The sequence below is a fragment of the Eubalaena glacialis genome, chromosome 13 (genome assembly GCF_028564815.1).
Source record: "Eubalaena glacialis isolate mEubGla1 chromosome 13, mEubGla1.1.hap2.+ XY, whole genome shotgun sequence".
Classification (NCBI taxonomy): Eukaryota; Metazoa; Chordata; class Mammalia; order Artiodactyla; family Balaenidae; genus Eubalaena; species Eubalaena glacialis.
In genome coordinates, this window is record NC_083728.1 from 950,010 (window position 1) to 976,509 (window position 26,500).

Genomic DNA, 26,500 nt, shown 5'->3' on the forward strand with positions numbered 1-26,500 from the left:
CCGGAAGTGCCTGGCGCGGGGGCCGCCGGGACGGCTCCGCCCCTCCCCGGGTGGCCAGCCGTCGTCCCGTCGGGCGCCACGCGGGGTCAGCGTGGGGTCGGAGGGCCAGGCGCGCTGCGGTTCCGACGGCTCCCCGGCTCCCCGGCTCCGCGGCCCGGCCGGGCGGGCGCAGGTAAGTCGAGGCGGGCGAGCGGAGCTGGGCCCGGGCCCGGCGGCCGGTCCGCAGTCTGTCCGCGCCGCCCTCCACCCGCACACACGCGCCCCGCCTCTGAGAGGCGCCCGCGGCGGGCCGGGTGCGAGGCGGGCGGCGCGCGGGGAGACCCGAGCGGAGCGAAGCCCGAGGGGAGCCCGGGCTGGGGAGCGGGGGCCGCGCTCGGGGTGAAGCGGGGCGGGACGGGCCGCCCTCTGTCTGCGAGCGGAGCGCCCTGGCCGGGCCGGGAGTGGGAGCGAGGGCGCCGGGAGCTCCGGGCCGATGCGGGAGCAGTTGCGGAGGCGAAGGCGGCGGCGGCAGTGCCGGGCTGAGGGGAGGCGGGTCAGGAGGAGCCCCGCTCAGGGCTCCAGCTCTGAGCGGTCAAGCGGGCAGACAGACCCTCTGCCCGTTGGGGGGTGCTGGGGAGGCGCGGTGCGGGCCGGTTCGCCCGTGACCGATCTCGGGTTCCCAGAGCAGGATGTACACGCTGCTGTCAGGTCTGTACAAGTACATGTTCCAGAAGGACGAGTACTGCATCCTGATCCTGGGTCTGGACAACGCCGGGAAGACGGTACGTGCGGTTCCGTGTCAACACCCCTACTCCCTCGCTGCCCTATGGTCCTGTTGGTTTTATGCTTTTAGCTGCATGTTCTGTACCCAGATAGGATCCGAAGTTCGCTTAAGGCCGTGGGACAGTTACCGTTAGCTGCCCTGAAAGCAGAACTTTGTTTTGTTTTGCTTCGATTTAAAGGAATAGGCTCAAGTAGGGGTATTTGTGAAGCAGCCATGAGAACTCTCCTAGCTCTCATCTCACGCCTCTCTCTTTCTCTGCCTTTAGACCTTCTTGGAGCAGTCAAAGACGCGGTTCAACAAGAACTACAAGGGGATGACTCTGTCCAAAATCACTACCACTGTGGGCCTAAACAGTAAGGGCGTCCTTTAGGGCTGTGGGTTTGGGGGCAGAGCCCTGAGGATGCTGCGGTGTACAAAGGCCGAGGGTGAGGCCGCTGATCCGGCTCCCATTGGCCCCAGCATCACGGAGCACCGGCACCGCCTGCTCCTCCCGGGAGAGCTGGGAGCCCATGTGTCAGGGACCAAGGCCACAGCCTCACCTGTCTCCTTTTCTCCCCAGTCGGCACTGTGGACTTTGGAAAGGCCCGCCTCATGTTCTGGGACTTAGGGGGGCAGGAGGAGCTGCAGTCTTTGTGGGACAAGGTAAGATGGGCGGATGCCACATAGACTCCCTGGCCTGCCTGTCGTGCCATCTCTCTAGCTGGCACCGTGGTCTCTTCCTCCCTTTCCTCAGAAGGCCTGGGAATCTCCTTCTTTCTTTCCTGTTGGTGGTTTCCGTCACCCACGTGGTTCCTGAGGCTCACCTCCATCCCAGTTCCCAAGTCACTCTCCCCAAGAGCAGGGACAAACTTGGTTCCTTTTGTCTTAGAGGTTTTGTTGCCAATCAGAATAGGACGAGACGAAGAATGGTCGAGGAGCAGGCGTAGGGAAGACGCAGCGCCTATTTGGTGCTCAGCTGCAGCACCGGGGCCTGAGTCTCCCCTACTGCGTCCTTCTTCAGTCCTAGCTTAGGACCTGTCCTCCATGGTGGCCCCTTCCCCATCAGGGGAGGGTGTCCTCCACGGTCCACAGCACGTGTCTCCTCTTTCGAGGTAGGTTTGAAGTGTTTCTGAGACCTCAAGACTGGAGTCGGTCTTCAGCTCAGCCTGTGCCAGGCACTGGGGTCCAGCAGAGAACAGGGCAGGACAAGCCTCTTCCCTCAGCCCCCTCCCAATGGATTGGCGTGGCGGGTTTGGTACAGCCTAGTGCCGGGGGCACAGACAGGCTCACCCTGATTCTGGGGGCAGATGTGCCCATCCCAGCACTTGCCGGTGGGTCAGTGCCCTGGTCTTGATTTCTGGTTTGACCCCAGCAGCAGGTACCTGGTCACTTTTTCCTTTTTCCTCCCGAAGTGTCCCCCCCCATCCTGACCTCCAGCCAAGAGGACAGGTTCCATCCTGCAGCGAGAAGGTTACTGACAGACCCCCTGTGGCCATTTAAGTCGGACCAAGGCAGAGCCAAGCTAGGGGCTGTCTGTGCAAACTCTAGACTCACACGGGGAGTGTGAAACAGGTCCTGACATTCTGTCATAGGCCAGGGTTTCGGGGGCAGATGCTGCGGCAGAGGTTGGGGTACAAGTGTATGGGGGGGGGGACGTGGGCCTGGGCAGGGGCGGGGTCATCTCAGATGCTGCCCCATGTCGGGCGAAGCTGGCTGGGACTCCATCCCTGTGGCAGGTCACCACAGTGGGCTGCCCTGGGCGGCTGTGACATGGTCAGGTGGCTCTTTATGGGTCAGAGTGGGTCTTGCAGGAGCCAACAAGGGGATCTGCACCGGGTGCACTGCTTGTCACGGCAGCCAGGCCACGGCCGGTGACAGGTGCACCTGCACACACATGCCTCTGGTTGGGGACCGGCCCCTCCTGAGGGAAAGCCGGGTTGGTCGTGCCCCCCCATCCCCCCACCAGCTTCCACGTCTGTTGGTGGCGTGGCCTCGTTGCCGCATCACGAGGGGCTGAGCCCCGATCGCTGAGCCTGCCGTCTCGGAGGGACCCTGGGCTGCTCGCGTGCTCCGCGACTCGGGTGGAGTGGGTGCCCTGCCGCCTGCCTGTGGCGTCAGGTGCCCCTGCCAGGGTGGGCGCCCTGCTGGCCCCTGTGAGCAGGTAGCATGGAGGTGACCACACCCCTAACCCCAACTCTGAGTCAGCAGGAGGGGTGGAAAGTGGGGCTCCTGCTCCCCCTCTGATTCTGAGACGCTATGTCGTGGCAGGCCCCCCGCCCCCGTGCCATCCGGCACGGTCTGGCGGATCTTCACTCGCGTGTCCCCTGCTCTCCGTGTACCCCACACCTCCGCTCGTGCCGCACACTGCTGCCCACGGCTCTGTGCGCGTGCCAGCCTCAGGCCAGGTCTGCGGACCAAGCAGACCACCTGGCGCCCTGCCACAGGGGTGACTTCTGGCCTCTGTTCCTCCAGGCCACAGCCGAGAGCCCGCCAGTGCGAGGCCACAGGTGACACTACCATCAGGGTCTGGGCACGGCGGGTGCCGCGGGCTCAGGGCAGCCCCTCGCGCTCCGGGTTTGGCTCACGCTCAGCCCCAGGGGTGCCGCTCCTATCCCTGCCGCTGCTGCCTGGCCGTCACCCGATGCCTGAGGGCGTGGCGGTGGACCTGGCCCCGTCTGCCGGGGCCCGGTTGCACATGCGTTGAAGTCCCCTGCCACCACAGGGGCCCCAGGGGCAGAGCGGGGATTCCCTCACTGGCTTGCTGCAATCCCCACGCTGTCCCCTCCTGCCTCAGAGGTCTCCACGGTTGGGCTGCAGCTCCTGGCCCTGCGTCACCCAGCAGGCTGGCCAGAGAGGCCCCGGGTGTGGGACACACGGTCTGCAGACCCGGAGGCCACCCATGTCGGGCTTCCTTGTCTGTAGCAAGTGTAGGTACAAAGGCTTGACTTGTACTGGGGTGGGGGGGGGGGGGGTGGCGGGGACAAGTTGGCGTCATGCCCTGTGGGACATGTGGGTGTTCCGGATTCCTGGGCTCACGCTGGGCAGGAGCTGGAGTGGGCGTGGGGGGGGGGTCACCCGCTCTGCCAACGTGGGCATTTCCGTGCTCTTTTCTGATCAGGACAGAAGGCCGACTTGCCAGACCTGTTTCGTGTGTCTGTCCTTTCCCAGGGGTGCTGCCGTTCACCCCCCATAGTTCTCCCCATACCCTGGGCTCTGGTGGTTTTAAGTGTCGGGGTGGCTCCTGTGTGGCCGCTGCTGGCAGGGAACCCAGGGCCGGCCGCCCTCCCGGCCCTGGTCCAGCCTGCAGAGCTCCGAGCTCGCTGGCACTGGCTCAGTTGTTGGTTCTGTCCCACGCAGGGGACAGAGCTGCTTTGAATGTTCTGGACTCGCCCCTCGGTGGGCTTTCCGTAGCTCCCCGATGGCAAGCCGCCGCTGCCCCCACCCCCAGGTCTGCTGAGACCCCAAGCCCCATCCCTTTCCCTCTGGCCGCCGTCAGGCCAGCAGGTGTGGGCGGGTCCTAGGAGCGGAGGCTGAAGTGGTGTTCGGAGCACAGCACCCGGCAAGTGGGCAAGGGAGGTGGCCACTCCAGCCTAGGGGGTCTGGGGCGCCTCTCCACTCTGCCCTACCTCCCCGCCCCCAGGAAGCACCCCAGAAGGGTCTTCCAGCTAGGGGCTGCCTCGAGGTGGCCGGGTGCCCGCGGCTCAGCACCCCGTTCTGCTCCCGCCCAGTACTACGCGGAGTGCCACGGCGTCATCTACGTCATCGACTCCACGGACGAGGAGCGGCTGTCCGAGTCCAAGCGAGCATTCGGTGTGTGCGGCTGGCCAGGCCTGGGAGGCGGGGAGCGGGCGGTCCCGTCTGCACAGCCCACTTCCAGAGCTGGGCTTGGGGGGGAGGGCGGCGCCAGCTCAGGAGGGCCCCGGCCGAGTGCGTCCACGCTTGTAGGGGGTCCGCGAGGGCTTGGGGATCTCTGGGCAGAGGCGGACAAAGGGCGCTCACTGCCGCCTCTCCGCTCGCCCCAGAGAAGATGGTCACAAGCGAGGCGCTGGACGGTGTCCCCATCCTGGTGCTGGCCAACAAGCAGGACATTGAGGTGAGCCCCTGGGCCCAGCGGGCCCCACTCCCAGGGGACAGGGTGCCTCTCCCAGGGGAGGGCCGCTGCCTTCCTCAGACACCAGAGCACGGCTGCCCCTCCCCCACCCCAGGCCTCTGGCTGCCCTGCTGCCAGGGACCGGGAGCCTCCTGCTGGGCAGACCCAGGTGAAAGCTCTGGAAAGAAAATGCAGAGGGACCAAGGTGGGAGTCAGCCCTGACCCCGATCTGTCTGCTGCCCTTGAGCACGGCAGCTGTGCCGGCCTCACCCCCTGGGACCACTAGCCAGTGGAGGTGCAGCGGCCATCCACGTGGAGGGGGCCCTGAGCAGGCCGGTGGCGCGATCCTGGAGCATCTCGGTCGTGGCTGCCAGGGTGCGTCTCGGACCACCACCTGCTTCCCTGTAGACCTTCCCTGACACCTGCTCCTCTGAGGCTGCTCGCCAGGCAGGACCCCTCCTGGACAGAGTAGCCCCAGGGTGCCCCCCGCAGCTCTAGGAACTGCCCTGGGGTGGGGCTGGGCCTTGAGACTGATCCTCACGGCCTCGCCTCCCCCAGACTTGCCTCTCCATCCCCGACATCAAGACTGTGTTCAGCGACTGCGCCTCCAAGATCGGCAGGCGCGACTGCCTGACCCAGGCCTGCTCAGCCCTCACGGGGTGAGTGGGGCTCGCCCTGGGCGGCGGGAGCCACGGCTGGCCCCGCCTCACACCCGCTGTCTCCACAGCAAGGGGGTGCGCGAGGGCATCGAGTGGATGGTGAAGTGCGTCGTGCGGAATGTGCACCGGCCGCCGCGGCAGCGGGACATCACGTAGGCGCAGCCGGCCCAGGGCGCCCACCGCTCGTCCCGAAGAGCTCCTGCTGGCTCTGCGCCACTGATCCCCCTGGGGGCTGGGTTGGCTTTGCCTTGTGGTGGTTCTACTTGCTTTGTTTTTCTTCTAAGACAAACTTTTCTCTGTATCCAGAAAAGCGTAGACATCCGGAGGCTTCTTCTGCCGAGGGGAGCTGGGGCGGCAGGGACCCCACCAGACCCCCACATCGGGCCTGGACCCCGACCCCGAGGCCCAGTTTGGGGGCCCCGGGGTGAGGCCTTGGCAGGCCACCACTCGCTTTGGAGCTGCTGCTGCAGCAGGCCTGCTGGCCTGGACCCTTGTGGGGCCTTGTGTGGCAGCTGCTTGGAACTGGGTTTTTCCAGAGGTGTGGGGCCCTTCACAGTGCCCAGGGTTGCTCCATGCATCGTGCCCACGGAGGGGGCTGGGGGGCCATGGCTGTCCTCAGCCTCTGTCCTCTCTGATCCTGGAGGAGGGCTGGTGTCACCTCGAGGAAGATCTGGGCTCGCCTCCATCCCTGCCCCGATGCAGCCTCAGGACGGGGCAGGGGAGACCTGCCTGGGAGGCTGTGTGCCCCCTCCACTGGCCCAGCCACCTTGTTTTGATCCCCAGCAAGGACGGTAAAGCTAGGTGGTTGTGCTGGGAGTGGGCATCCCCGCCCTGCCCCCCGCAAGCCTGCCTGCCACCCACCGAGAATGACCGCAGTTACCACCTCGGGGGTTGGGCTGGTGGTGTGCTGGGCCTGCGCTTCCAGCTGGCGGTGAAGGGCGGGGTCCCCCTTAGGGCTGGGGTGAGCCATCTAGAAATCCCTTTCCAGGCCTGTGTCCAGGAGCAGAGGCCCTCCAGGCAAGGCTGGTCCTCAGGACCCTCCCACACGGCCCCTGCAGGAGCTGCCAATCCCCCATGAACCTAGCTGTGGGTGAAAGAAATAAAGACAATTGGAGTGGCTCCTGTCCACCGTTCCTCCAGAGGCCTGGTGGCTTCGTGTCTAAGGGTCACAACCCCGGCTGCTCTCCCTGATGGGGCCCAGGAGGAGATGCTGGGAAAGGGATGAGTCAGGGCTGGGGATGGGGACCAGCTGCAGCTGATGTGAGTCATGGGGGAGTGGGGGGCTGTGACCCTGCCTCCCCTGGGGCCCTTCCTGGGGGTCAGGCAGGGGGTTCCGGGGCTGGCAGGGGGCTGCCAGGCCAGGACTGGGAGTCGCCCTGGATTGATGAGTCAAGCCCTCATCCAAACCTGCCCCAGAAGGGAAAAGCGACGTTTCCCAGAAAGCGAGTGAGACACGCTGTCCTACCGGGAGGTCTTGGCTGGTCCCTTGCTGGGAAATCCCCTGCTGCTTTGAGGGTGGAGCCCAAAGGAGGGGGTAACTTGAGGGGGACGCTTCTCCTGGTGCCCCAGGGCGCATGGGCTGGCGGGTTGACCACTCCGGGCTGGCTTCTGTTCCACGGTGAGAGCCCGGGGACTGGGCGACCCTCCCTCCACACCGTCCTAACCACTGAGAGCACAACTGGGGCGGGGAGGATCACACAGTGAGGCCTGGGGACGGCTGCCACCCGCTGTCCCCGTCTCCCACAACCCTCCCCCCATCGAGGGTCTGTCCTGGTGGTGGTGGTGGTGGTGGTGGGGGGAGACAGCAGGCTGCGCCCGGGCAGCCCGCCCAGGTGTCCCCCGCCAGGTGTGCCCACCGCGCGCCGGCCAGACACCGCACTCGTTTGCCAATCGGCTTTATGAAAAATTTAACGCCACAGGGGCCGGGTCCAAAGCCTCTTTAGGTGCGACTTGGGGGGCGCCCACGCGGGGGGCTCGGGCCGGGAGCGAATAAATAACGGGGAGGGTGCTCAGCGCGTGCGGAGGAAGCGCTCGCGGACGCTGCGCTCCAGCCCGGACAGCCTGGCCGCGCGCAGCGCCCGCAGCAGCCGCGCCCCCAGCGTCCCGGGCCGCGCCTCGCGGAGCTCCGTGAGCTGCTGCCACAGCCTCCGCCGCAGCGCCGCGCGGTCCTCCCTTTGCGGCGGCGGCGGACTCCGCGCCCCGGGGCCCGCGAGGGCCTGCTGCAGCCGCTGGAGCCTCCTGGGAGAGATGTCCTGGAAAGCCACGAAGTCGACCACGGCGCGCTGGCACTCCTCGGTCCCTGCGGGAGGGAGGGGCGAGGGGGTACTCGGTTAACTGCCAGCGCGCCGTGCGCGTCCCTCCGCGCCCCGGGGAGACAGGACCGAGGGATCCCCGCGCGCTAACGAGTGGGTGAGGCGGGAGCCGTGCTCGAGGGTCCGGGGCGACCGCGGGAAACTCGGCCGGCAAGGAGGCGGGGCTCGTGGGCCGATGCCGGGGGTGGGATGCGACATGAAGGGGACCCGCCACGTTCGCTGCCGTGCCCTCCCGCAAGCCGTTTAAACCCTCGGAGCCTGTTTCCCAACGTCGGCGGGAAACGGCATCACCCGCCAGCGCTGACGCCCTCAGCCAAGTGCATCCCCTAGGCTGCCCCCACCACGCTTCCGGAAGCCCTTCCCAGGAGCCCACCTAGGCCTCCGCGCCCCCCGCCCCGCTCACCCAGTGCCCCCGGCTCCAGCGAGCCGAGCGGGAAGCCCGTGCAGTTGGTGCACAGGGCATCGTGGGACGGGGATCCCGGCACGTTGACGGCCAGGCCCAGGGCCGTGCAGTTGCGGTGGGGCTGGCACCGCTCCGAGCTCGAGCTGCTGGCGGAGAAGGTGCCCGGGGAGCACGCTTGGCACTGCGTGTTCTGGCTGTGGGTGCCTGAGGACGAACGGGGAGGCCGGGGTCAGGAGAGCCGGGTTGGCTCCGTACGGCGGAGGGCCCGGCGCCGCGGCCCCGCCCTGCACCCACCGGGGGCGACCACGCCTGCGCCGGGCGGGCAGAGCGCGTGCTCCAGGCAGAAGCCCGCGTGCGCGAAGAAGCCGGGGCGACAGCTGCAGGCGCGGTTGTGGGTGGCCCCGCACGGCCGCGCCTCCTCCTCGCGCTCCCCGCAGATAACGTTGCAGTAGCGGCAGCGCTCCAGGTAGTTCCAGAACTGCGTGTAGTGGCGCGGCGGGCACGCGCCGCACGTCGTGGGGCTGTCCCGGCCGCAAGGTCGCTGCACGAAGGTGCCTGGGGGGCACTTGTCGCACGCCAGCCACTCCCCCGTCTCCGCGTCCCGCCACGGGTAGGTGGGCGCGCCCGCCGCCGTCCCCCGCGCCGCGAGCACCAGCAGCAGGGCCAGCAGCGGCCACAGCGGGGGCCTCATGGTCTCGCTGGAGTGGCAGCGGCCTCCCGGGCCGCGTCCTATAAGGGCTGGCTTGGCCACGCCCCCGCGGAGCTCCGCCCCGCCTGAGGGGAGCGGTCGGCCACCTGGGGACCCAGGCTTTGACCCCTCCCTCCGCAGAGTCCAGTGCCAGGACGGTCCCGTGCGGGCCCCCAGCACCACGGGCAGCTCCTGACCCCGTTACCAGGCCCGGCAACCAGCGGGTGGAGGGGGCAGCGGCTCCCCCTCTGAACAAACCAGGTGCGAGGGAGGCTGCCGAGGCGCCTCCTTCCTTCCAGGCTCCCCCACCCCACCACCGAGGCCAGGCCACACAGACTGCTTCCCAGCAGTGCCAGCAGCTTTATTAGAACCCTGGCCCTTGAGGAACAAGCAGGTCCCTGGAAGGTCCCCAGGACAGAAGGTGCAGGGCTCCCCTCCTTCCTGCTGGGGCTCCACCCACAAGCTGGCGGCCAGGGAAGTTCTGGGGAAGCACCTTCCAGTGGACCCACCCCAGGCCCCAAGGTGGCCTCGCGGCCTCTCACAGGGGGCCGAGATCCTGCTGCCGTCTCAGAGGTTCCCCACGGACACTGGACTGGCCTCCCCGTCAGGTGCGCTCTTGGCCAAGGGGTTTCTGGTATCAGGCCTGGCCCACCCCCAGCCGACAGGCAAGTGTCCAGGCTGTGCCCCAGGCAGGGGCAGCCTCAGCCTCTGCAGACCCTGCAGCGCCCAGAGGGTCTCAATGTTCACTGGGGCTCTGGCCAGAAGACCTGCGTGAGGCTCTGCTTTCTGGTGGCAGCATGGCAGGCCGGGCACGTCCTAGAGACCTGTGGAGAGAGGGCGCTGGACACACCTGCCAGACCCCACTGCCCACCCCAGCCCCTCAGCCCACCACGTGGGGCAACGCCCAGCAGGCCACGTCCATAGGGGACACGGCCGGGTCCACAGGGTCTGGCTGCCGACCTGGAGGTGCTGTCGCCAACAGGCCCGGCAGCAGTGGAAGTCGCAGGAGGGGCACTGGAAGGGGACCACGTCCTCCGCCCTGCAGCCAGGACACACCAAGCCCACTGCAAGGGGGCTGACGTGAGCGCCACGGGCCTGCTCGGGCCGGGCCCCCACTCCCAATGGTCCCTGCAGCCCCTCCCACGAGACCTACCCCACTCAGACTGTGCCTGCCCGCAGGGGGCACGGGGGGGCCGGCCGGGAGCCCCCGCCCCCCGAGCCGGCCTCTGCGTAAGGAAGGAGGAGATCTTGCTCTGGGTCTTCCCCGGGGGTTTCTCTGGCTGTGAGGGGCCTGGAGACAGGAGGGAGTGAGTACGAGGGGTGCCTGGCACTTCCCTGCTGCCCACCTGCCCACCCTGCCAGGGCTGAGGGGGGCTGGGGCGACAGGGCGGCAGGAGCACTAGGCAGGCGGCCCTACCTGGCCCGCGAGACGACCCGCAGACGAGGTCGGAAGGCGCAGCAGGGCTCCCCTCCCAGGGTCCTGGAGCCTGGCTGCCCAGGCCCGCGCACGTCTGCCGGAAGCGCTGCTTGTGGTGCGGGCGCACGAACATGCCGAACCCTGCTGGGAGCGCGGAGCATCGCTCAGGCGTGGCATCGCTCAGGCGTGGCCCTGCCGCCCACCCACTGCCCGCCGCCCGCCGCCCACCGCACTGCCCGCCCCCCACGCGGGCCACTTGCTCTGCAGCAGGGGCAAGTCCTCAGGCTTTGCGGTGGTGAGTGAGGCCACCACGGCCACCACCTTCTCGAAGTCGTCGTCCTGCTTGTAAGTGGTCAGCGCCGCCAGGAGCTGGCTGTAGCCTGTGGCCCCCAGGGCCCTGTGGGCATCGGCCAGGTAGGCACTCACAGCGGGCGGGTGCTTCTTTGCTCCAGGGGCTCCAGACCCCTCAGGAGGCCGGCGGCTGGGGTCTCCTGGTGGGAAGGTAACACACCTCAGTCCACCAGCTTCCCAGGAAATCACGCTGGCCTCCCCTGCTCTGGGGGCACAGAGCCACAGCGGCCCCCAGGAGACTCCTCCCCGCCAGGGTCTTCCCCCTGCTCCTGGCTCTGGTCCAAAGCCTCTTCAGGGACCAGGTACCTGCAGGGAGCAGCCCGGAGGCCAGATGGGGCCGGCCCTGGTTCAGGTGCTCGCGGGGGTCCAGCTGCCTGGCTGCACCCTGGGACACGGTCAGCTTGGGGTCAGGCTCCCTCCTTCCTGAAGAAACACAGAGACGAGGAGGCACCCAGCTGGTCCCTGAGGGTCCAGAGCATGACCAGGGAGGGGACGGGTCTGTCCAAGGGGAGACCGGGCCTCAAACCCTCATCGGACAACCGCAGGAGGCCCCCGACAGCTGGGAGCGGGCAGGCCTCCTCCCTCGCCTTAAATGGGGGCCAGGCACAAGGGCACCCCAGTCCAGAAGGGCGCAGAAGGGTGACTCAGGCTGGAATCTCCAACCCCAGGGGCCCCCTGTGACTCCCGTCCTTGGGGAAGTCTCGTCCAGAGATGGGCTCTTCCGTAACAAATGGGGACAGCGCCCCCCAGGCTCTGGACGTGCAGGGCCCACTCCAGGTGGAGACGGGGGTGGACGGGGCTCCAGGACCCCTGTGCGTACACGACTCGCCAGGCACAGGTCCTCCTGGGAGGCCCGGGCCATGTGTGCTCTGGGGGCCCACACCTCCCCGAAGTGGGGCCCCCTGCGTGGATCTGTCGGCCTCAGGAACAGGGAGGCTGGGCCACATGAAGACCCACTCCAAGGGCCAGGTGCCACCCCACCCTCAGGGTCTGAGTTTGAGGGTCCCACCCAGGCGGGGCCGGGCTCACCGCTGGGGTGCAGGGCCGCTTGTGCTCCCTCCCTCCGGGGGCCGTGCGCAGGCCGGGAGCTGCAGCCGCGGCCCGTCAGTTGGCGGCAGACGTCCTCAAACTGCTGCTTGTGGTGGGGCCGCACGAACTGATAGAAGCCTGTGGGGAGGGGCGGCGGCCACTGCACGGGGTCCCCACCCGCACCTCTGCAGGTCAACCGGGGACCCTGGTGGCCCCCCCAGCCCACGGCCGCAGCACGGCCCCCGGGGTGGGACCCTCAAGTGGGCAGCCTCTACCGGCCAAGGCACCTTGGAGCAGGCTGTGCTTCTCGGGGTCCTCGGCAAAGAGGGGGCCAAGGTGAGCGGCCAGGGCCGCGAGGTCATCGGAGCTCTTGTAATCCCGCAGGGCCTGGGTAAAGGTGTCGAAGCTGGCCTGGCTCAGCGCCTGCTTCACGGCCGCCATGAACAGCTTGGCCCCGCCTGTGTCCGCGCCGGCTTCTGGCCCCTCCTGCCGACACACAGCCGGTGCCCCTGTCAGGAGGCACCAACCCTCCCCGTCTGCAGGGGCAGCGAGCTGCTGTCGGGGGCTGCTGGGGAGGACGCTTAGCTGGCCTGGCCCAGCTGGGGTCACCAAGGGCAGCCAGGGGGAGCTGGCAGGGAGCCCCCAGGTTAGCTTCAGCCTAGATGGCCAGGCCCGCTGAGTGCAGCAGAGGGACAGAGTGCAGGCTGGCCTTCCCCAGGCTGGCGGCTCCTGCTCCTCTGCTGAGGTCCCGGTGCCCACGGCAGGGGCCGCTGCAGCAGGGGCTCCGGGCTCGGAGGACCGTCTGCTCACAGCAGGGCATGCTTCTCAACATGCCAGGACTTCAAACACCCCCGTGCCCTACTTCTGCTGCACACCCTAGCCCTGATCCCAGACCCTCGAAAAGGACCCTCCAGGCTCCCAGGCTGCCCCCCAGCTTGGCCCTCAGAGGCCCAGGCCCCTGGCACCTAGGCCACTTCCTCAGTGTCAGCCCCCTGGGCACCGCCTGGTTCTTCCCAGAAGCCAAGGGAGGCAGACAGAGGCTCTGGCATTTGGGGCTTCCCGGAGCGTCTAGGATGTAACTCAGCTGCTCTTAACTGCTTTCATCCGAGGCTGGGAACACCACGTGCCTCACACGCAGGCACCTCACCATCCACGTTCGTGCCAACAGCCCAGCCTGGCCTGGGCCAGGGGAGCCAGCCCGGCTGCAGGCCCCACACCAGACCTGCCAGAGGGCCAGGCCTGGCTCCTGCCCAGCTAGGAAGACAACACCTTCTGTGGATGGAGCCCACGGGCCTGCGTGGACCCGACCCCCCCACCAAAAAGCAACACAAAACGAAAGGCCCAAATCTGCCAAGTGTGCAGGACTCCAAAGTGTGGAGGGTCTGCCCTGAGCGGGGCCACTGCCCAGGGACCCCAGTAAAGGGGAGGAGGCGTGAGGCAGGCGGTGGCACTGCAGCAAAGGGCACACGGGAACCCCGTGCTGGTTCTGAGAGCTGAGTGGAGTGAGACGTTCTCACGGTAAAATATCAAAGGAGAAAAGGGACGGGATCAGAGCAGGCCAGGCCCCGGCACAGCACGAGCCTGGCGGGTGGAGGGCGACAGTGGGATCCGCAGAACAAGCAGCTCGTCTGTGAGGAAGTGGATCCAGCCGAACACCGGTGGTGGGGTTGGTGCGGGCCCTGGGTCCGCTGCCCTCCCTCCACCGCTGCACCCGCCCTCAGGCCCGGCTGCTCCCTCCCCTGGGCCCCGGCTCCAGCAGGCGTGCCTGCAGAGCCTGTCCCCCAGCGGGGACAGCTGAGTCAGGCCAGCGGGCAGGTTTGGCCCGCTCACACCTCACCCCACCCTGAGCCACACCGGCCGAGGCGCCCACCAAACTTCCGCCGTCTGCGGGCCGCTCACATACCGGGCCGCCGACCAGCCTGACCTTCCTCCGCTTGCCACGCTGCTCCTCCGCTGGCCTCTTCTCACGAGGGCCCCACGGGGCGGAGTGGCGGGGGGCCTGAGGGCGACACAGGTGTGTCCGACTCAGGCCCTCAGGGCCCCGAAGCCCTGACACTGCCCTGGGCGGCAGGGCGGGAGAAGTACCCTCGGCCCCTTGCGGGGAACCAAGTGTGAGAGCAGGTCCCGGGCAGCAGCGTGGCAGTAACTGAAGGGCACCGGCGGGAAGGGAACAAGAAACCCGAGTGGGGCAGCTGCGCCCTGGGCCTAGAGGGCGGGACAGCGGGGAGCGGGCACTGACGCCCGGCGGGAAGTGGGGAGCTTCAGGTCAGCTGGGGAATTATGGGCTTCTGGACAAAGGCCCCAGGGCAGAAGGTCCTGCCCGCGGCTCAGGCTCCCAGAAAGGGCCAGGCTCCGGCACAGCAGGAGCGGGAAGTGAGCGGACCGTGTCCAGCACGGGGGCGTGTTGGGGGCCCAGCTGAGGGCTGGGGGCTGTGCCGGGGCGGGGCAGGCACACAGCACCACCAGGCATCTGCTGAAACCCCCCCGCCCTCCCGACCAGTGAGTGTGCAGCGGTGAGCATGGTGGCGCCCGAGCCCAGATGGGCCGAGCCATCCGTGTCCCTCCCCAGGCAGCCCGGGCCCCGCACCTCCTCCTCCGCGGGGAGGGCCTCCTCCCCAGGCCCCTCGGCCAGCTGCTCGCTGTGTTCCAGGGCGGCCAGCAGCCCCACGGGCCTCCGCTGGGCCCGGACGGGCTCCTGCTCGTACTCCACACAAAGGCTGCCCTCGGCATCCCCGGCGACCGGCGAGCCTGCGGGAGCACGCGAGGGCGACGGAGTCCACCACTGCCTGCTGGGCACTCTGGTCGTCGGCCCCAGCGTGCCACCAGCCTGCTGGAGGCGCCCCACCCTCCACCCTGTGGGGCCCCACCCGGCCATGTCGCCCAGCCACACGCACCCGTGCCTCTGCGCCTCAGGCTAGGGACGTGCACGTCCAGAGTCGTGGCCTTCCTGGTGCAGAGGGGACCGGGTGACACGGCCACCGAGGCAGTGCCTTCTCCTTCGCCCAGACTCGGAGCAGCAGCTCGGGGGGCCAGCACGGGCATCTAGACGTTCACAGGAGATTGTGGCGGTCCCACCCTGCTCCTTCCCCTGGGTGGGACACGAGGGCACAGCCAGCTAGCGCTCAGACTCACGGTTCTCTGAGCGACGCGGAAGAACTGGGCCACATCTCGGATGACGTGGCCGAAGCTGTCATACACCTTGACGTGGGGACGCACCCAGGAGGGCAGCTGGGCTCTGGCGTCCGCGGAGCTGAACCTGCAGGGCGGTGGGGCCGTCAGCCCGGGAGCCCCGCCTGCCCCCGAGCCCAGCTCCCTGGCAGACTCGCCAGAGGGAAGAGCCGGTGTCCGGGGCAAGGGCTCTGGCCCGAGAGTGCGGCAGGGGGGTGGGGTGGGGGTGGGGGTGGGGGTGGGGGGGGCCTGCACCTGTGGTCGCAGAGGAAGACAGCCCCATAGTCATGGCGATGACGGATCACCCGCCCGATGGCCTGGTTCACAGCCCTGGACGCCTGCTGCCGGTACCAGTCGTGCCCGGAGAGGAACTGCGGGGCCGGGGCGGGGGGCTGGCTCAGCCACGGGGGCTTGAGCACCACCTGCCCACCCTCAGCCCCACAGCCTCTCACCTGGTCCCGGGCCCCTTTCTGGCCCTTCATCTCATCCAGGAACTGCATCTTGAGGACAACTCGGGGGTCCATGCGGGGCGGGTATGGGAGGCCCGTGACGATCACTCCACGGCCATTCGCGTCTGCGAAGTCCAGCCCCTCGCTGGCCTGGGGGGCAGCGGGCACTCTTTTCCCCCATCTGCCTCCACTCAAGCCCAGGACCTTCCCTAAGGGCCCACCCGTGCCTGGACCCTCCCCGCCCCACGCCCCCTGGGATGCGCAGGGTGGGACAGACCTCCAACTTTGAACCAGGCTGTACCTGGGGTCCACCGCTCCCAGGACCCCACGACCAGCTTCTCATTCTCAGAAGCTCCTCCGGCCTACCTGCCCACGGCCCACATGTGGGCCCCAATGCCCACCCTAGGACCCCAGGGCCGGTCCCTACAGGACCAGCAGGGCCACACCCTCCTGTGTCTGCTGGACATGGGGCCTGAGGGAGGTGACCGGCCTCTCCTGCCCACAGTGCAGCCCCCAGGGCACGAGCCCTAAGCCCCCTCAGGCACAGGCTCCAGGCGGGGATGAGGAGCCAGGTGTGTGGGACCCGGACCTCGGAGGCCTCACCTTCCCCCGGCACACAGCCAGGAAGGCGGCCCCACTGGACCCGGGGGCGGCGACTCTCGTGTAGAAAGCCTCCATCACCTGGAAAGGAAGGCTGGTCAGCCCGGCCTGGCCCCTCGCCTCCTTGAGCAAGAACCCAGAAATCACCCTGCAAGATGAAGCACCGTCCGAGCCAGGAGGCAGGCCAGCAGAACTGCAGCAGCATCTTCGTGGCATGGGCTCCCAGGCTGACCTGGAGCCAGCACCCGGTGCCTGGTTGCCGTGCCTAGAAAACCCAGGGGCCCCAGGGCTGGGGGGTGGGGGCAGACTTGCTGCCATCGTCCCCAAGCCCAAACTTCCTAAAGGGCCAGCAGGACCTTGGCCACACACACCCCGGGGCTGGCCTGAGCCCAGGGCAGCCTGCAGGGCAGGGGGAGGGAGCCCCGGTGACCCAGACCTCCGAGAAGCCTCCTTTGGTCCTCGGCTCCACGAACAGGGGCTTCAGGGCCTCCAGCTTCCTGGCAAAGTCACGGGCCTATGGGAGCAGGCAGAGAGGGGACGCCTGTCACGCCTTCTCAAAGGCACGCGGCGGGCCCTGCCAGACCCTTGGCTGTTTGGGGCTCCCTCCCGCCCCCAGAGGACACTGGAAGGAGGGACTCACCCGCCAGAACTCCAGGCTTTTCTCCATGACGGGGTAGGAAGGGAAGAAGACCAGGAGCCCGTGCGGGACCACACGAGCGATGTTGCCTGCAAGCACCGTGGCCTGCGTCAGCAGGAGAGGATGTCCGCAGAGGACCCCTCCAGCCCCTCAGGAAGACCAGGCAGGACGGGGAACGGAGCGGGGGTGGGCGACCTCGGAACGGGGCAGGGGCCCAGGAATGGACAGCACGGGCACTCACCCAGCGCCTTCCCCAGGGACGACAAGCACTCATCAGAGAACCTGCAGGGAACCGGGGGGGCTGTTGCCGTGAGAGGCCTGGCACTCGGCCACCCACCTCGCCCACCAGGCCCCCTACCGTTTGTCAAAGGCGGAGCTCAGCTGGGCTCCGTCGGGGCCTTTGGGGACAATCCCCACCCAGATCTGGTGCTTGTCGATGACGTGGGGGTTCTCCAGGCAGACTGGGAAAGGGCTGGAGGGAGGCAGGGGGTGGCCCCTGTGAGATCCTGAACCCCCAGCATCCCGGCAGCCCAGGGCAGGGGGGCTGGCTTTGGGACCCCCCCAGGGGGGCCAAGGGGCAGCCCTTACATCTGCATCTCCAGGGTGAAGGAGGACACGGGGGCCAGCGTGCCGCTGGTGAGGATGAGGGTACGGACGCCCTGGCGGACCAGCTCACGCATGCTGTGGCCAGGGCTGAAGCACCAGTAGCTCAGCACCTTCCCTGCGGGGGGCGGGGGCACGTGTGTGAGGCCCAAGCCGCCTGCCCAGCAGCCATCGTGTGTCCCCCCAGGCGGTGCTGGGCCCTGAGGCCCAGGTGCACAAGTCTCGCCTGGGTGGCCTGCCCGCCCTCCCTTGGGGTCCCAGGAGCAGGAAGCAGACCAGAGAAGCCCGCCAGCATCCTGTGGCCGGGGGAGGGGGATGCTGAAGTCACTTCCAGAGAGGTCAGCCTACCCCAGACGTCCTTGTGGCTCAGTGAAGAGCCAGCCTCCCTCCCTATACTCCGGGTGGGACTGCAGAAGAGGGAGGGGCGCAGGCCCACAGCCCCTGGAGGCAGGAAGCCAGGAGCAACGTCCTACACATGTCCTGCCCAGCCAGGGAGGATGCCAGAGCACGGCCTGCGGGCAGACACGCCGGCCCTCCCATGCGCTCCCAGTGGCTCCGGAAACCAGAGATGGAAGAGCACAGCGGATGCTGGAACTGACTCTCGGATCCAACCGCGTCACAGGGCAGCAGGAACGCTCCCCAGGAAAGAGCAAACCACGTTCTGGGACCAGAGAAGCCTTTTCCAACTTCCGGGACGGGACCTGCCCCTCGGTGGGGAGGATGGAGGCGCGGCTCCGAGCCCACACTGTCCTGGGCCAGCCCTGCACCAGCAAGGACAGGAGTGACCACAGAGGACGCTGGGGAGCCACGAGCCCGGTTTCGGGGCGCTCTGGCTTCTCTGTCCAGCGGGGGTCTGAGGGCCGACCCCTGTGGAAACTCCAGGCAGGCCCCGGGCCAGCGGGCCCTCGGAGGTCTCTCACTTTGACAGCTCTGACTCTTAGAGGGCAGGTGGGGCGTCACCTGGAGAAGGCTGGAGCGACAGGTGGCCGGGAGCCCGCAGCTGGACGGGGCCCTGCCCCAGGGGGAGCAAGTCCCAGCCACCCGAGGTGCCGTACCTTGCTTTCTGGCCGCTGTGGCGTTCCAGGCATCTGACCGCTGAGCTGTCCTCCGGTGACCAGCATCAGGGTGGATGTGCACCTGGAAAGGTGGAATGGATAGGTGTCCTAGGCCCCACTCGGGAGCCCCCATCCTGGAGGCAGCCCCACCTTGTGAGACTGAGACCCCGGCCCGGGAGCCCCCATCCAGGAAGCAGACCCACCTTGTAGGACTGACACCCCGGCCCCACCATGGAACCAGGGCCTCCTTCAGCAGGGTCCACGCTAAACACGATCTGAACGGCAGAGATGAGGGACAAAGTCAGCAGGACACACCAGAGGCTGCCACTCCTGCTGAGTCGCTCCCACACAGGACAGATGGACACTCAGGACACAGCCACCACCTGCCCCTGCTTCCAAGCCAACAGCGTCCCTGGGGCAGGACCCCAGGCTGAGGAGCCGGAGCTGCCTGTCCCCTCCCCTCAGGGGCCCCGCTGCACTGGAGACACAGCTGCCCTGCAGGCCCCTCCTCGGCAGCCAGTCGAAGCCTCTCACGGGGACCGGGCCCAGGTCACCGCCCGCCCTCTCCGCTCTCCCCCAGGGCTGGGTCAGGGGCTAGGGGAAAGGAACCCCGTTTACATCAAGAAGTAATAGGATGAAATTAATCCCTAAATAAAATAAGTGGAATTGTATTATTAGCCAACGCAACAAGCCAAGAAAAAACCACAAGAGAGATAAATATGGGGGCAGAAAATATAACACACTAGACGTTACAAACAACAGGACCATCTACTTAGAAAATCCAGAAAACCAAACAACAAACTTTTAGAACTGAAAACTTAGTAAGATAGCTTCACACAAGACCAACAAATAAGTCAATACTTTTCTTACACACAAGCACCAGTGAGTTAAAAAGACCCCTTTCACAACAGCAACAAAAAGTATGTAACACTGGAGATAAAGCAAGAGACAGACGTCACTTCCTCCGGAACAGTCTGTAAGGTCGCCCTGGAGAAGAGAGAGCCGGACCTCTGGACATCACAGAGCCCCGGCTCTCCCCACAATAACCCGAAAGTCCAAGGCATCCCGGCCAAAGCCCAAGAGGCTCCTCACAGAAAGGGAACAATCTGACTCTGACACTCGGCTGGTGGAAACAAGGCCAAGACACGTTCAAAGGGGACGGCACGTTCCACAGCCCCGTGTCTTCACGTCACTCCCAGGCGCCTTCTGCTGGGTTAGAGGCTGAAGATGAGGCCATGACTTCTACCCAGGGTCCGTGAAAACAGAGAAGACCGGCACCACCAGCACGCATGGGCAGAAGCCTCACCCACCAAATCTTCCTGCAAACAGGAAAGGCCTTGGGAGCCCGGATCAGCAACCTGTTCTCAGCAAACGCCTGCCAGGCCCAGGGGATGTGGGCGCATGGCCAGGAGGAGCAGCGGGCACCCCATGGCCCTGCACGTGAGGGCCCAGAAGCACGGCTTGGGGGTACAGTGCAGCCTGTGAGGAGTAAGTTCCAAGGTGAGAGGAGCTTCGAGAAGCACTTTCATCGTCCAGACGGCAAAACACCTGGCCTCGTGATTCACCAAAGTGTCCGCCTGCAAGGGCGGAACCACACACACTGGACCTGATCCCGGAGCGGAGGCCACACCGCCTGGTGAGGCCACTCTGGGGCCATGGCTTCCTCTGCAAACCCCTGCGTTGTGGCCCCAGAGCGGCCTTCACACCTCAAGGGATGGCCAGGAGTTTCAGACAGCGGTGTGGCTGCCCTGTGTCCGAGTGCCAGACACGGGTGGGCGGCGGGGGAGGAGGTGGCAGGCACGGGTGCAGCTGTAGCCCTGGGGGAGCCCGCTGCAGCCTCCCTCCCTCCCTGGCCGGGGCTCTGCTGCCTGCCCACAGCCAGCTCTGCACTCCACCCTGGGGGCTCCGTCCCATCTGTGAGGCGGGGATGGGGCTGGAAAGGCAGCCGGGGTCACGGAGAAGAAGGAACATTCTAGCGTGGCATCCTGCAGGCCCAGGCTCTGTCCCCCTCCTCCCATCACTTCCTGCCGGGGCAGCGAGCGTCCCAGGCCTCTGCCCCCTGGGCGGTGACCCACCGTTACTGCTGGGTCTCCAGGGAGTCCCGAGCCCCAGCTGCGGCCCCCCGGCCCTGCCCTGGAGGCCCTGCCCCTGCCAGGCGGGCCCTCCCTCCGTGGCGCCCTCTGCCCGTCCTCCCGCCATCCTCACGGGTCCCTGCAGCTGAACAGGCCAGCAGGCCAGGGCACCCTCGCTTCCAGGCCCGCACGGCCCCCTCCCCTCCCCGATGCCCGTTTATGGAGCGGGTTCCTCCCTGCTCCATACTCTTTGGAACCCAAGCACCACTAACCCCATTGGTTCGGAATTTCCCTTGGCAGCTGCTCTAAGTAGCCCCTGGCGGGTGACTCAGCTTCCCCTGCTGCCCAAGCTGCCTACGGGCCACGCTCACTCACCAGCCTGTCACATCCCCTCCAGCTGGAGGAAGTGTGGGCCGGCAGGTGCTCATCCCACACCCATTGTGATGAGCACCTGTGGGTGCGGCCAGGGGCCCCGCGGATGGCGCCCTGCACAGGCCGACCGCAGGCCCGGCGGGCAGCGTGGAAAGGGTCGTGTAGCCGTGGAAGCACCGCGAGGGGTGGGGAGAGACAAGGAGGGGGCGACAGAGTGACGCGCTGCTGGGCAGGTCACCCAGGGCCTCGAGCCCACTGAGCCCGCCTGCAGCCAGGCACACCCCACCGTAACCCCGCACAGCGTGGGCAGCCACACACATGCCACACTCTGAAGAAAGGCCCAGCGAGGCGCAGGAGGGGCTGGACCGCCTGGAACCATCACCCTGGCCCTCAGCGGCCAGCTGGGCAGCACACAGCTAAAGGAAGGCGGGCCCTGGCCTGTCCACTTGAGCTGAGGAAGCGGCTCAGCTGGGCCCGAGGAGGACAGCTGGACACACGGACGGCACGTTAGGGGCAGGAAGTGGTCACGTCCAGAGACCCTGAGGTGTGTGACAGCCCCCCTGGTCGCCTGGCCTGGGGAAGGTGGGGTCTGCGTGTAGCAGAGGAGGGGCTCGGTGAGCCCTGGAGGCTGCCCCTCCCCCCAAGCGGATCCCAAAGCCCAGACTGAGGCCGGCCTGGCCCAGAGGACGTGCAGACCACCCAGTGACTCCAAACAGCAGCCCCAGGCCCCACCTAATGGGTGTGGACGGGACACACTCACCCCTCGTCTCAACGCCCTCTGGGCGAGGCTGGCCCAGCAACGCAACAGGGGCTGGGGGACAGAGTCCATGCCCCCCACGCTGGCACGAGCTTCTGCATTAACTTTCCCCTGCAAAGCTGTGTCAGCAAGAAACTGGAGAAAAGGCGGCAGCTGGCTGGGCAGGAGCCGCTGGGCCTGTCTGAAAACTGGAGGGACCTACCAGACTCTCACCCTAAGCGGCCCCGCTCCCCGCCTGGCCCCGCCCTCAAGGCCTGCGGCGGGTGCTCAGGGCGAGAGGAAACCAGCCCTGCGGTGCTGACTTGAAGCGTGTGCTGGGGGAGGCTTGTCCTTCCCCAAGTCTAGAATCTATAGCAGCTCTGCAGAAGGAAGCCCCACCAACTTCCATCAGGAAAGGAAAGGAGACACCACATCCTCGTGGCAGCGGTCCCTACCTGGATGATGTCTGCCAGCTTCTGCAGCCCTGCCGTGTTGGTGAACAGCCCCGCACCTGTAGGGGCAGCGGGTGCTGACCATCCACTGGGCTCTCCAGCCTCCGTGTCGGCTGAGGGGCGTGCCCTCAGAGGGCAGCTCACCCTGTCTTCCCAGTGGGTCTCCCGTGGGTCAGTGGGACAAGAAGAGAGGCTCTGCAGCCAGATAAGGCTGGGGCTGCCCAGAGCCCAGGAGCATGGCAAGGCTGGGCGCCCCCGGTGAGACCAGAGGGCTCCGTGGCACAGCCTCTGGGAAGCAGTCCCATGGAAACCCTCTGGGCAGAAACAGAGCGCAGGAGATTTGGGGGAGAGGATGGTGGGGCCCACAGCTCACTGACCCACCCAGGCCCCTCACTGCTTTCTTAAAAGGGGCTAAGCAGGGAAGACCGCTCTTTATAGGACACACGCCACCAAACATGCTAAGATCTCAACATCCGAATCAGAAAGGCAGCTCCATAGGCCAAGTTCCCGTCAGGCTGCGCCCTTGAGTAAGGCATCAGCCACAGGGCACAAGGCGGCCGGGGACTCACGTCCTGCCAGGTGTTGGATGATCTGGTCCAGGGAGTCAAGGATGCAGCCCTTGGTGTGAAACGTTATCTGGGCTTCGGCAAACAGCTCAAAGATGTAGCTACGAGGAAAGAGGCAGCTCAGGCCTGGCAGGAGATTAGGCTGCACTTTGGGAACCTAACAGCCAAAAGCATTTTAAGTTTCCTTCACCCAAAAACAAGCTCTGAGCCTCCGGGGAGGCCCAAACCTGGAGGTGAAAGGCCTCTCCCCTCAGGAGCCCCGGTGGGGAGGACAGCGGCCTGCATGAGACCGGTGTACCCAGAAAAAGGCCTGGGCTCGGGGCTCGGGCCCCGCATGGAGGCCGGGAGGTGGTCATCAGGGCCCCCCTGAAGTGGTGGCTCTGAGAAGGGCACTGAAAGGGCAGTTCTGGAGAGTCGGGGGTGGGGGGGACGGTGGGCAGTGGAAGCTGCAGAGGAAGCCCTGCGGGTGTGCGAGCCAGGGAGGCGCCAGGGCCATTTGGGAAGCAACCGGGCCCTGCGAGGGCCTGAGCAGAGCGGAGTAGGTGGGGCTCAGGGACAAGGCAGGCGGCCCAGCACTCCAGAACATTCCTTGCCTCGACAGACCTGGGCCTGGGTCCCAGCGCAGCTGGCAGTGGTGCACTGAGGAGAGTAACACCTGCCCCAGGCCACCATCCCACGGGGAACAAACCCTGCGGCTCGGAGGCCTGTGGGACGTTCAGAACGTTCCAGGCGACTTTTCATCCTAACAGAAGGTGGCACGGAGGCAGTCGCCTCGTTCTAAAAGGCAACTGCAGTGCAGACAGAGGGGTGAACCAGAGGAGAGGGTGGCGGTGCCGACACTCTCAATGACCAAACCCTCCCGGGCCTCCAAGACGGAAAAAGACTCTCTGGATTGTGACCCAGTGACATTCTAGGCCACGTGGGGTGGAATGCTGCAGGGACAGAGCCCGGCACACCCGCCCTGCTAGGTCCCTCACCTCCCAGGCTTGGTGACACCACCGTCACCTCCAGGCAGCTCCACGGCGTCAATGGCCCCCTCCAGGCGAAGCAGGATCGCTGTGGGGTTAGGGACTCTCAGGACGAGGCTGTGGGGGGCAGTCCATGGCAGGCGGGAGGGGGGCGCACTTACTCTTCAGCTTCGCGAGGTCCTCCAGCTCCAAGTTCAGCCCTGGGCGAGGGAAAGCACAAATGCACGTCTGCATCCTTCTAATTCCACCTCCCCGTCCTAAGGAACCAGGATGCTGGTGTGGAGGGCAAGACACCGACAGAAGAGGCTCCGAAATCCTCACGGCTGGAAGTTGACCCGGAAGCAGCAGCCTGAGCCGAGGGGCGCAGTCGCCTTCAGGGGCCCTGTGGCCGTGCACGTGAACGTGGTTCTGAGCTGCGTTTTCCTGATGACCAATGGGCTCCTTTTTACATGTGCATATTGGCCATCTGTGTATCTTTCAAGAAGTGTCTATTTATATCTTTTGCCCATTTTTCAATTGGGTTGGGTTGTCTTTTTGTTGAGTCGTTAAAGGTTTCCTCCCTATTCTAGATACCAATCCCTTATCAGATATGTTATTTGCAAAAAATTCTTCCTGTTCTGTGGGATGTCTCTGCTTTCTTGATGGTGTCCTCTGACGCACAAAAGTTTTGGATTTTGTTAAGTCCTGTTTATCTATTTTTTCTCTGGGTGCTTGTGCTGTTGGTGTTACTTCCAAGAAGCCGCTGCCTAACACAGGGTCATGGAGATTGATACCTGGGTGAATAACCCCACTCCTTAGGTGTGGGCTGTGCAGAGTGACCTCCGTCCAAAGAGAACAGTGTGGAAAGGAGGGGAACGAGTAACTTGGAGCCCCTGACAAAGCCGACCTCAGCTGGCAATCAAGGTCATAAGTCACGCGGAGTTGACTGCAGGGACCTGGATGCAGTACAATGAGGCGGGCCCTGTGCATCTGAGCCCTTCCTCCCCAAATCCCACACCCCCGTACGTCCAGGGGAGAAACGTCACACAAATCCAAACCCCAATGAAGGGGCATTCTACACAATGTCAGAGCAATCCTCCTCCAAACCACCAAGGGAGGTCTGAGAAACTGTCATGGACAAAAGCAGCTAAGGAGGGCTTCCCTGGTGGCGCAGTGGTTAAGAATCCGCCTTCTGGGGGCTTCCCTGGTGGCGCAGTGGTTGAGAATCTGCCTGCCAATGCAGGGGACACGGGTTCGAGCCCTGGTCTGGGAAGATCCCACGTGCCGCGGAGCAGCTGGGCCCGTGAGCCACAATTACTGAGCCTGCGCGTCTGGAACCTGTGCTCCGCAACTAGAGAGGCCGCGATAGTGAGAGGTCCGCGCACCGCGATGAAGAGTGGCCCCCGCTTGCCACAACTAGAGAAGGCCCTCGCGCAGAAACGAAGACTCAACACAGCCATAAATAAATAAACAAATACTTAAAAAAAAAAAAAAAAAGCTGCTTTCAAAAAACAGCCATAAGAGAAACTTAAAAAAAAAAAAAAAGAATCCACCTTCTGGGACTTCCCTGGTGGTGCAGTGGTTAAGAATCCGCCTGCCAATGCAGGGGGCACGGGTTCGAGACCTGGTCCGGGAAGATCCCACATGCCGCGGAGCAACTAAGCCCGTGCGCCACAACTACTGAGCCTGCGCTCTAGAGCCCGCGAGCCACTACTACTGAGCCCACATGCCACAACTACTGAAGCCCGTGCGCCTAGAGCCTGTGCTCCACAAGAGAAGCCACTGCAATGAGAAGCCCGCGCACCACAACGAAGAGTAGCCCCCGCTCGCGGCAACTAGAGAGAGCCCGCGTGCAATGGAGACCCAACACAGCCAAAAAATAAATAAATAAAATAAACAAATAAAATCAACATAAACGGCAAAACATGGAGTATGAAATGAAATATAAACATAACAAATGAGCTTAAAATGAATAATATGACCACAGTGAAGCAGAAAGAAACAACCCAAGGAACCTCTGAAAGAGCGTTTTCATTCTGTGGTCACAGACCAACGACAAAAAGGACGTGAACAAACATTAAACCTAGTGAGTAGATGTTCATTTATCGTGGGTGGGCTGGCAATTCTCAAACAACTGTCTGTGGGTTCTAGGATCAAACAAGTAAGTACGATACTGAGAAAAAATGGAAGCTCGTTTTCTCACAAAAGGCGTTACGAACATGGAGAGGGAGGAAAGAAGAACGAACCGCGTGGTTCTAGACTAAAACTGGGGCGGGAAGAGCGTGAACTCACAATCCTACGCACACGGGCGTGGGGGTGAGCGCGTGAGCACGTGGGCCCACATGCTGATGCAGAGGCGGAGGTTAGCACAAGACCTCACACGGAAGATGGGAGGATGAGAAGACTCATCATTCTGCAAACATTATGGAAATCATTAATTCAGGGACGACTCATTAATGGATGCCACAAATGACTTAAGAATCACAAATGGAAAAGCACTGACTTCACAGCAGAAACACCCAGCAGCCATCACGTAACCAGACTGAAGTTAACGTCACCAATGTCACCTGCGAGACGACGCAAGTCCGCGGTATTCCCACCAAAATGCAAAACCTGACTCCAACCATGAGAACACAGCAGACAAATCCAAACTGTACGACAGTCGATGAAATAACTAGCCTTTCTCTTCACAGGCCCGGAGACCACGGCACCGGGCAGAGGGGTGGCTGTGTTTCAGGCCTTACCGAGGACAGCTGGGAAGATTCTAATGCGGCTGCCGATTAGACGAAGAGTGCAGTACGGATGCTGGTTTTATGATCGGATTGTCAAAGAGAACGTCCTCGTTCTCAGGAAACACACGCTAAGACACGGAGTAAAGGCGCCTGAAGGAGGCAGAGAAAGAGGGAACCTGTCCACTCAGTGGGGGGCTGGTCAAATGGGGCAGAGCATCGGCCGCAGGGTCTGGGGAAGGCACGCAGCAGCTGTAGCAAGTTAGCTGTGAGCCGGTGAGAAAACAGAAAATGACGGTGTCAGGACAGGACATAAGACATGAAACAACAACACGAGCCAGGTTTTCTAAAGCTCAGAAATGAAGCAACAGAACTCAGACACAACTAGGAGAAAAAAACACTTGAGAAATAAAGATTAAATTA

At 65.1% G+C, this 26,500-nt stretch overlaps 3 protein-coding genes across 13 annotated transcripts in view; 1 reads left to right on the forward strand and 2 right to left on the reverse strand.

Moving 5' to 3' along the window:
* The first annotated feature begins 52 nt into the window (after nucleotides 1-52).
* On the forward strand, nucleotides 53-6,630 carry ARFRP1 (ADP ribosylation factor related protein 1). 4 transcript variants are annotated; one of them, XM_061209156.1, is made up of 8 exons: nucleotides 54-172; nucleotides 663-761; nucleotides 1,029-1,116; nucleotides 1,323-1,405; nucleotides 4,471-4,552; nucleotides 4,765-4,835; nucleotides 5,391-5,491; nucleotides 5,564-6,630. In XM_061209156.1, exons 2-8 carry the CDS (start codon nucleotides 669-671, stop codon nucleotides 5,592-5,594), a joined length of 549 nt encoding a protein of 182 aa, XP_061065139.1. In that variant the 5' UTR covers nucleotides 54-172; nucleotides 663-668; the 3' UTR covers nucleotides 5,595-6,630. The 4 variants fall into 4 exon arrangements, with proteins under 4 accessions (XP_061065140.1, XP_061065139.1, XP_061065137.1 ...); XM_061209154.1 differs by having other exon boundaries at nucleotides 56-172; nucleotides 5,560-6,630; XM_061209155.1 differs by having other exon boundaries at nucleotides 56-172; nucleotides 668-761; nucleotides 5,560-6,630.
* A 740-nt stretch (nucleotides 6,631-7,370) lies between these two features.
* Nucleotides 7,371-8,900, reverse strand: TNFRSF6B (TNF receptor superfamily member 6b). Its single transcript, XM_061210200.1, has 3 exons — nucleotides 8,501-8,900; nucleotides 8,207-8,410; nucleotides 7,371-7,790 (listed from the first exon to the last, which is right to left on the reverse strand). Exons 1-3 carry the CDS (start codon nucleotides 8,895-8,897, stop codon nucleotides 7,501-7,503), a joined length of 891 nt encoding a protein of 296 aa, XP_061066183.1. The 5' UTR covers nucleotides 8,898-8,900; the 3' UTR covers nucleotides 7,371-7,500.
* Nucleotides 8,901-9,234: 334 nt separating this feature from the next.
* Nucleotides 9,235-26,500, reverse strand: part of RTEL1 (regulator of telomere elongation helicase 1) — a 28,244-nt gene continuing 10,978 nt past the window's right edge. For 3 of the 8 annotated variants that reach the window (XM_061210191.1, XM_061210192.1, XM_061210199.1), the window contains 27 exons: nucleotides 23,531-23,569; nucleotides 23,379-23,457; nucleotides 22,405-22,502; nucleotides 21,839-21,894; nucleotides 21,408-21,458; nucleotides 18,407-18,478; nucleotides 18,204-18,285; nucleotides 17,134-17,266; nucleotides 16,904-17,017; nucleotides 16,787-16,827; nucleotides 16,549-16,634; nucleotides 16,345-16,422; nucleotides 15,912-15,989; nucleotides 15,312-15,458; nucleotides 15,115-15,251; nucleotides 14,824-14,947; nucleotides 14,586-14,733; nucleotides 14,279-14,439; nucleotides 13,595-13,690; nucleotides 11,979-12,177; nucleotides 11,692-11,829; nucleotides 10,969-11,085; nucleotides 10,572-10,802; nucleotides 10,312-10,452; nucleotides 10,048-10,185; nucleotides 9,855-9,958; nucleotides 9,235-9,718 (listed from right to left, as the gene is read on the reverse strand). In XM_061210191.1, the coding sequence (XP_061066174.1) occupies nucleotides 9,638-9,718; nucleotides 9,855-9,958; nucleotides 10,048-10,185; nucleotides 10,312-10,452; nucleotides 10,572-10,802; nucleotides 10,969-11,085; nucleotides 11,692-11,829; nucleotides 11,979-12,177; nucleotides 13,595-13,690; nucleotides 14,279-14,439; nucleotides 14,586-14,733; nucleotides 14,824-14,947; nucleotides 15,115-15,251; nucleotides 15,312-15,458; nucleotides 15,912-15,989; nucleotides 16,345-16,422; nucleotides 16,549-16,634; nucleotides 16,787-16,827; nucleotides 16,904-17,017; nucleotides 17,134-17,266; nucleotides 18,204-18,285; nucleotides 18,407-18,478; nucleotides 21,408-21,458; nucleotides 21,839-21,894; nucleotides 22,405-22,502; nucleotides 23,379-23,457; nucleotides 23,531-23,569 (2,969 nt within the window). In that variant the 3' untranslated portion in view covers nucleotides 9,235-9,637. The remainder of the gene's footprint in view (nucleotides 9,719-9,854; nucleotides 9,959-10,047; nucleotides 10,186-10,311; nucleotides 10,453-10,571; nucleotides 10,803-10,968; nucleotides 11,086-11,691; nucleotides 11,830-11,978; nucleotides 12,178-13,594; nucleotides 13,691-14,278; nucleotides 14,440-14,585; nucleotides 14,734-14,823; nucleotides 14,948-15,114; nucleotides 15,252-15,311; nucleotides 15,459-15,911; nucleotides 15,990-16,344; nucleotides 16,423-16,548; nucleotides 16,635-16,786; nucleotides 16,828-16,903; nucleotides 17,018-17,133; nucleotides 17,267-18,203; nucleotides 18,286-18,406; nucleotides 18,479-21,407; nucleotides 21,459-21,838; nucleotides 21,895-22,404; nucleotides 22,503-23,378; nucleotides 23,458-23,530; nucleotides 23,570-26,500) is intronic. The other 5 variants (XM_061210194.1, XM_061210193.1, XM_061210197.1 and 2 more) reach the window with 5 other exon arrangements.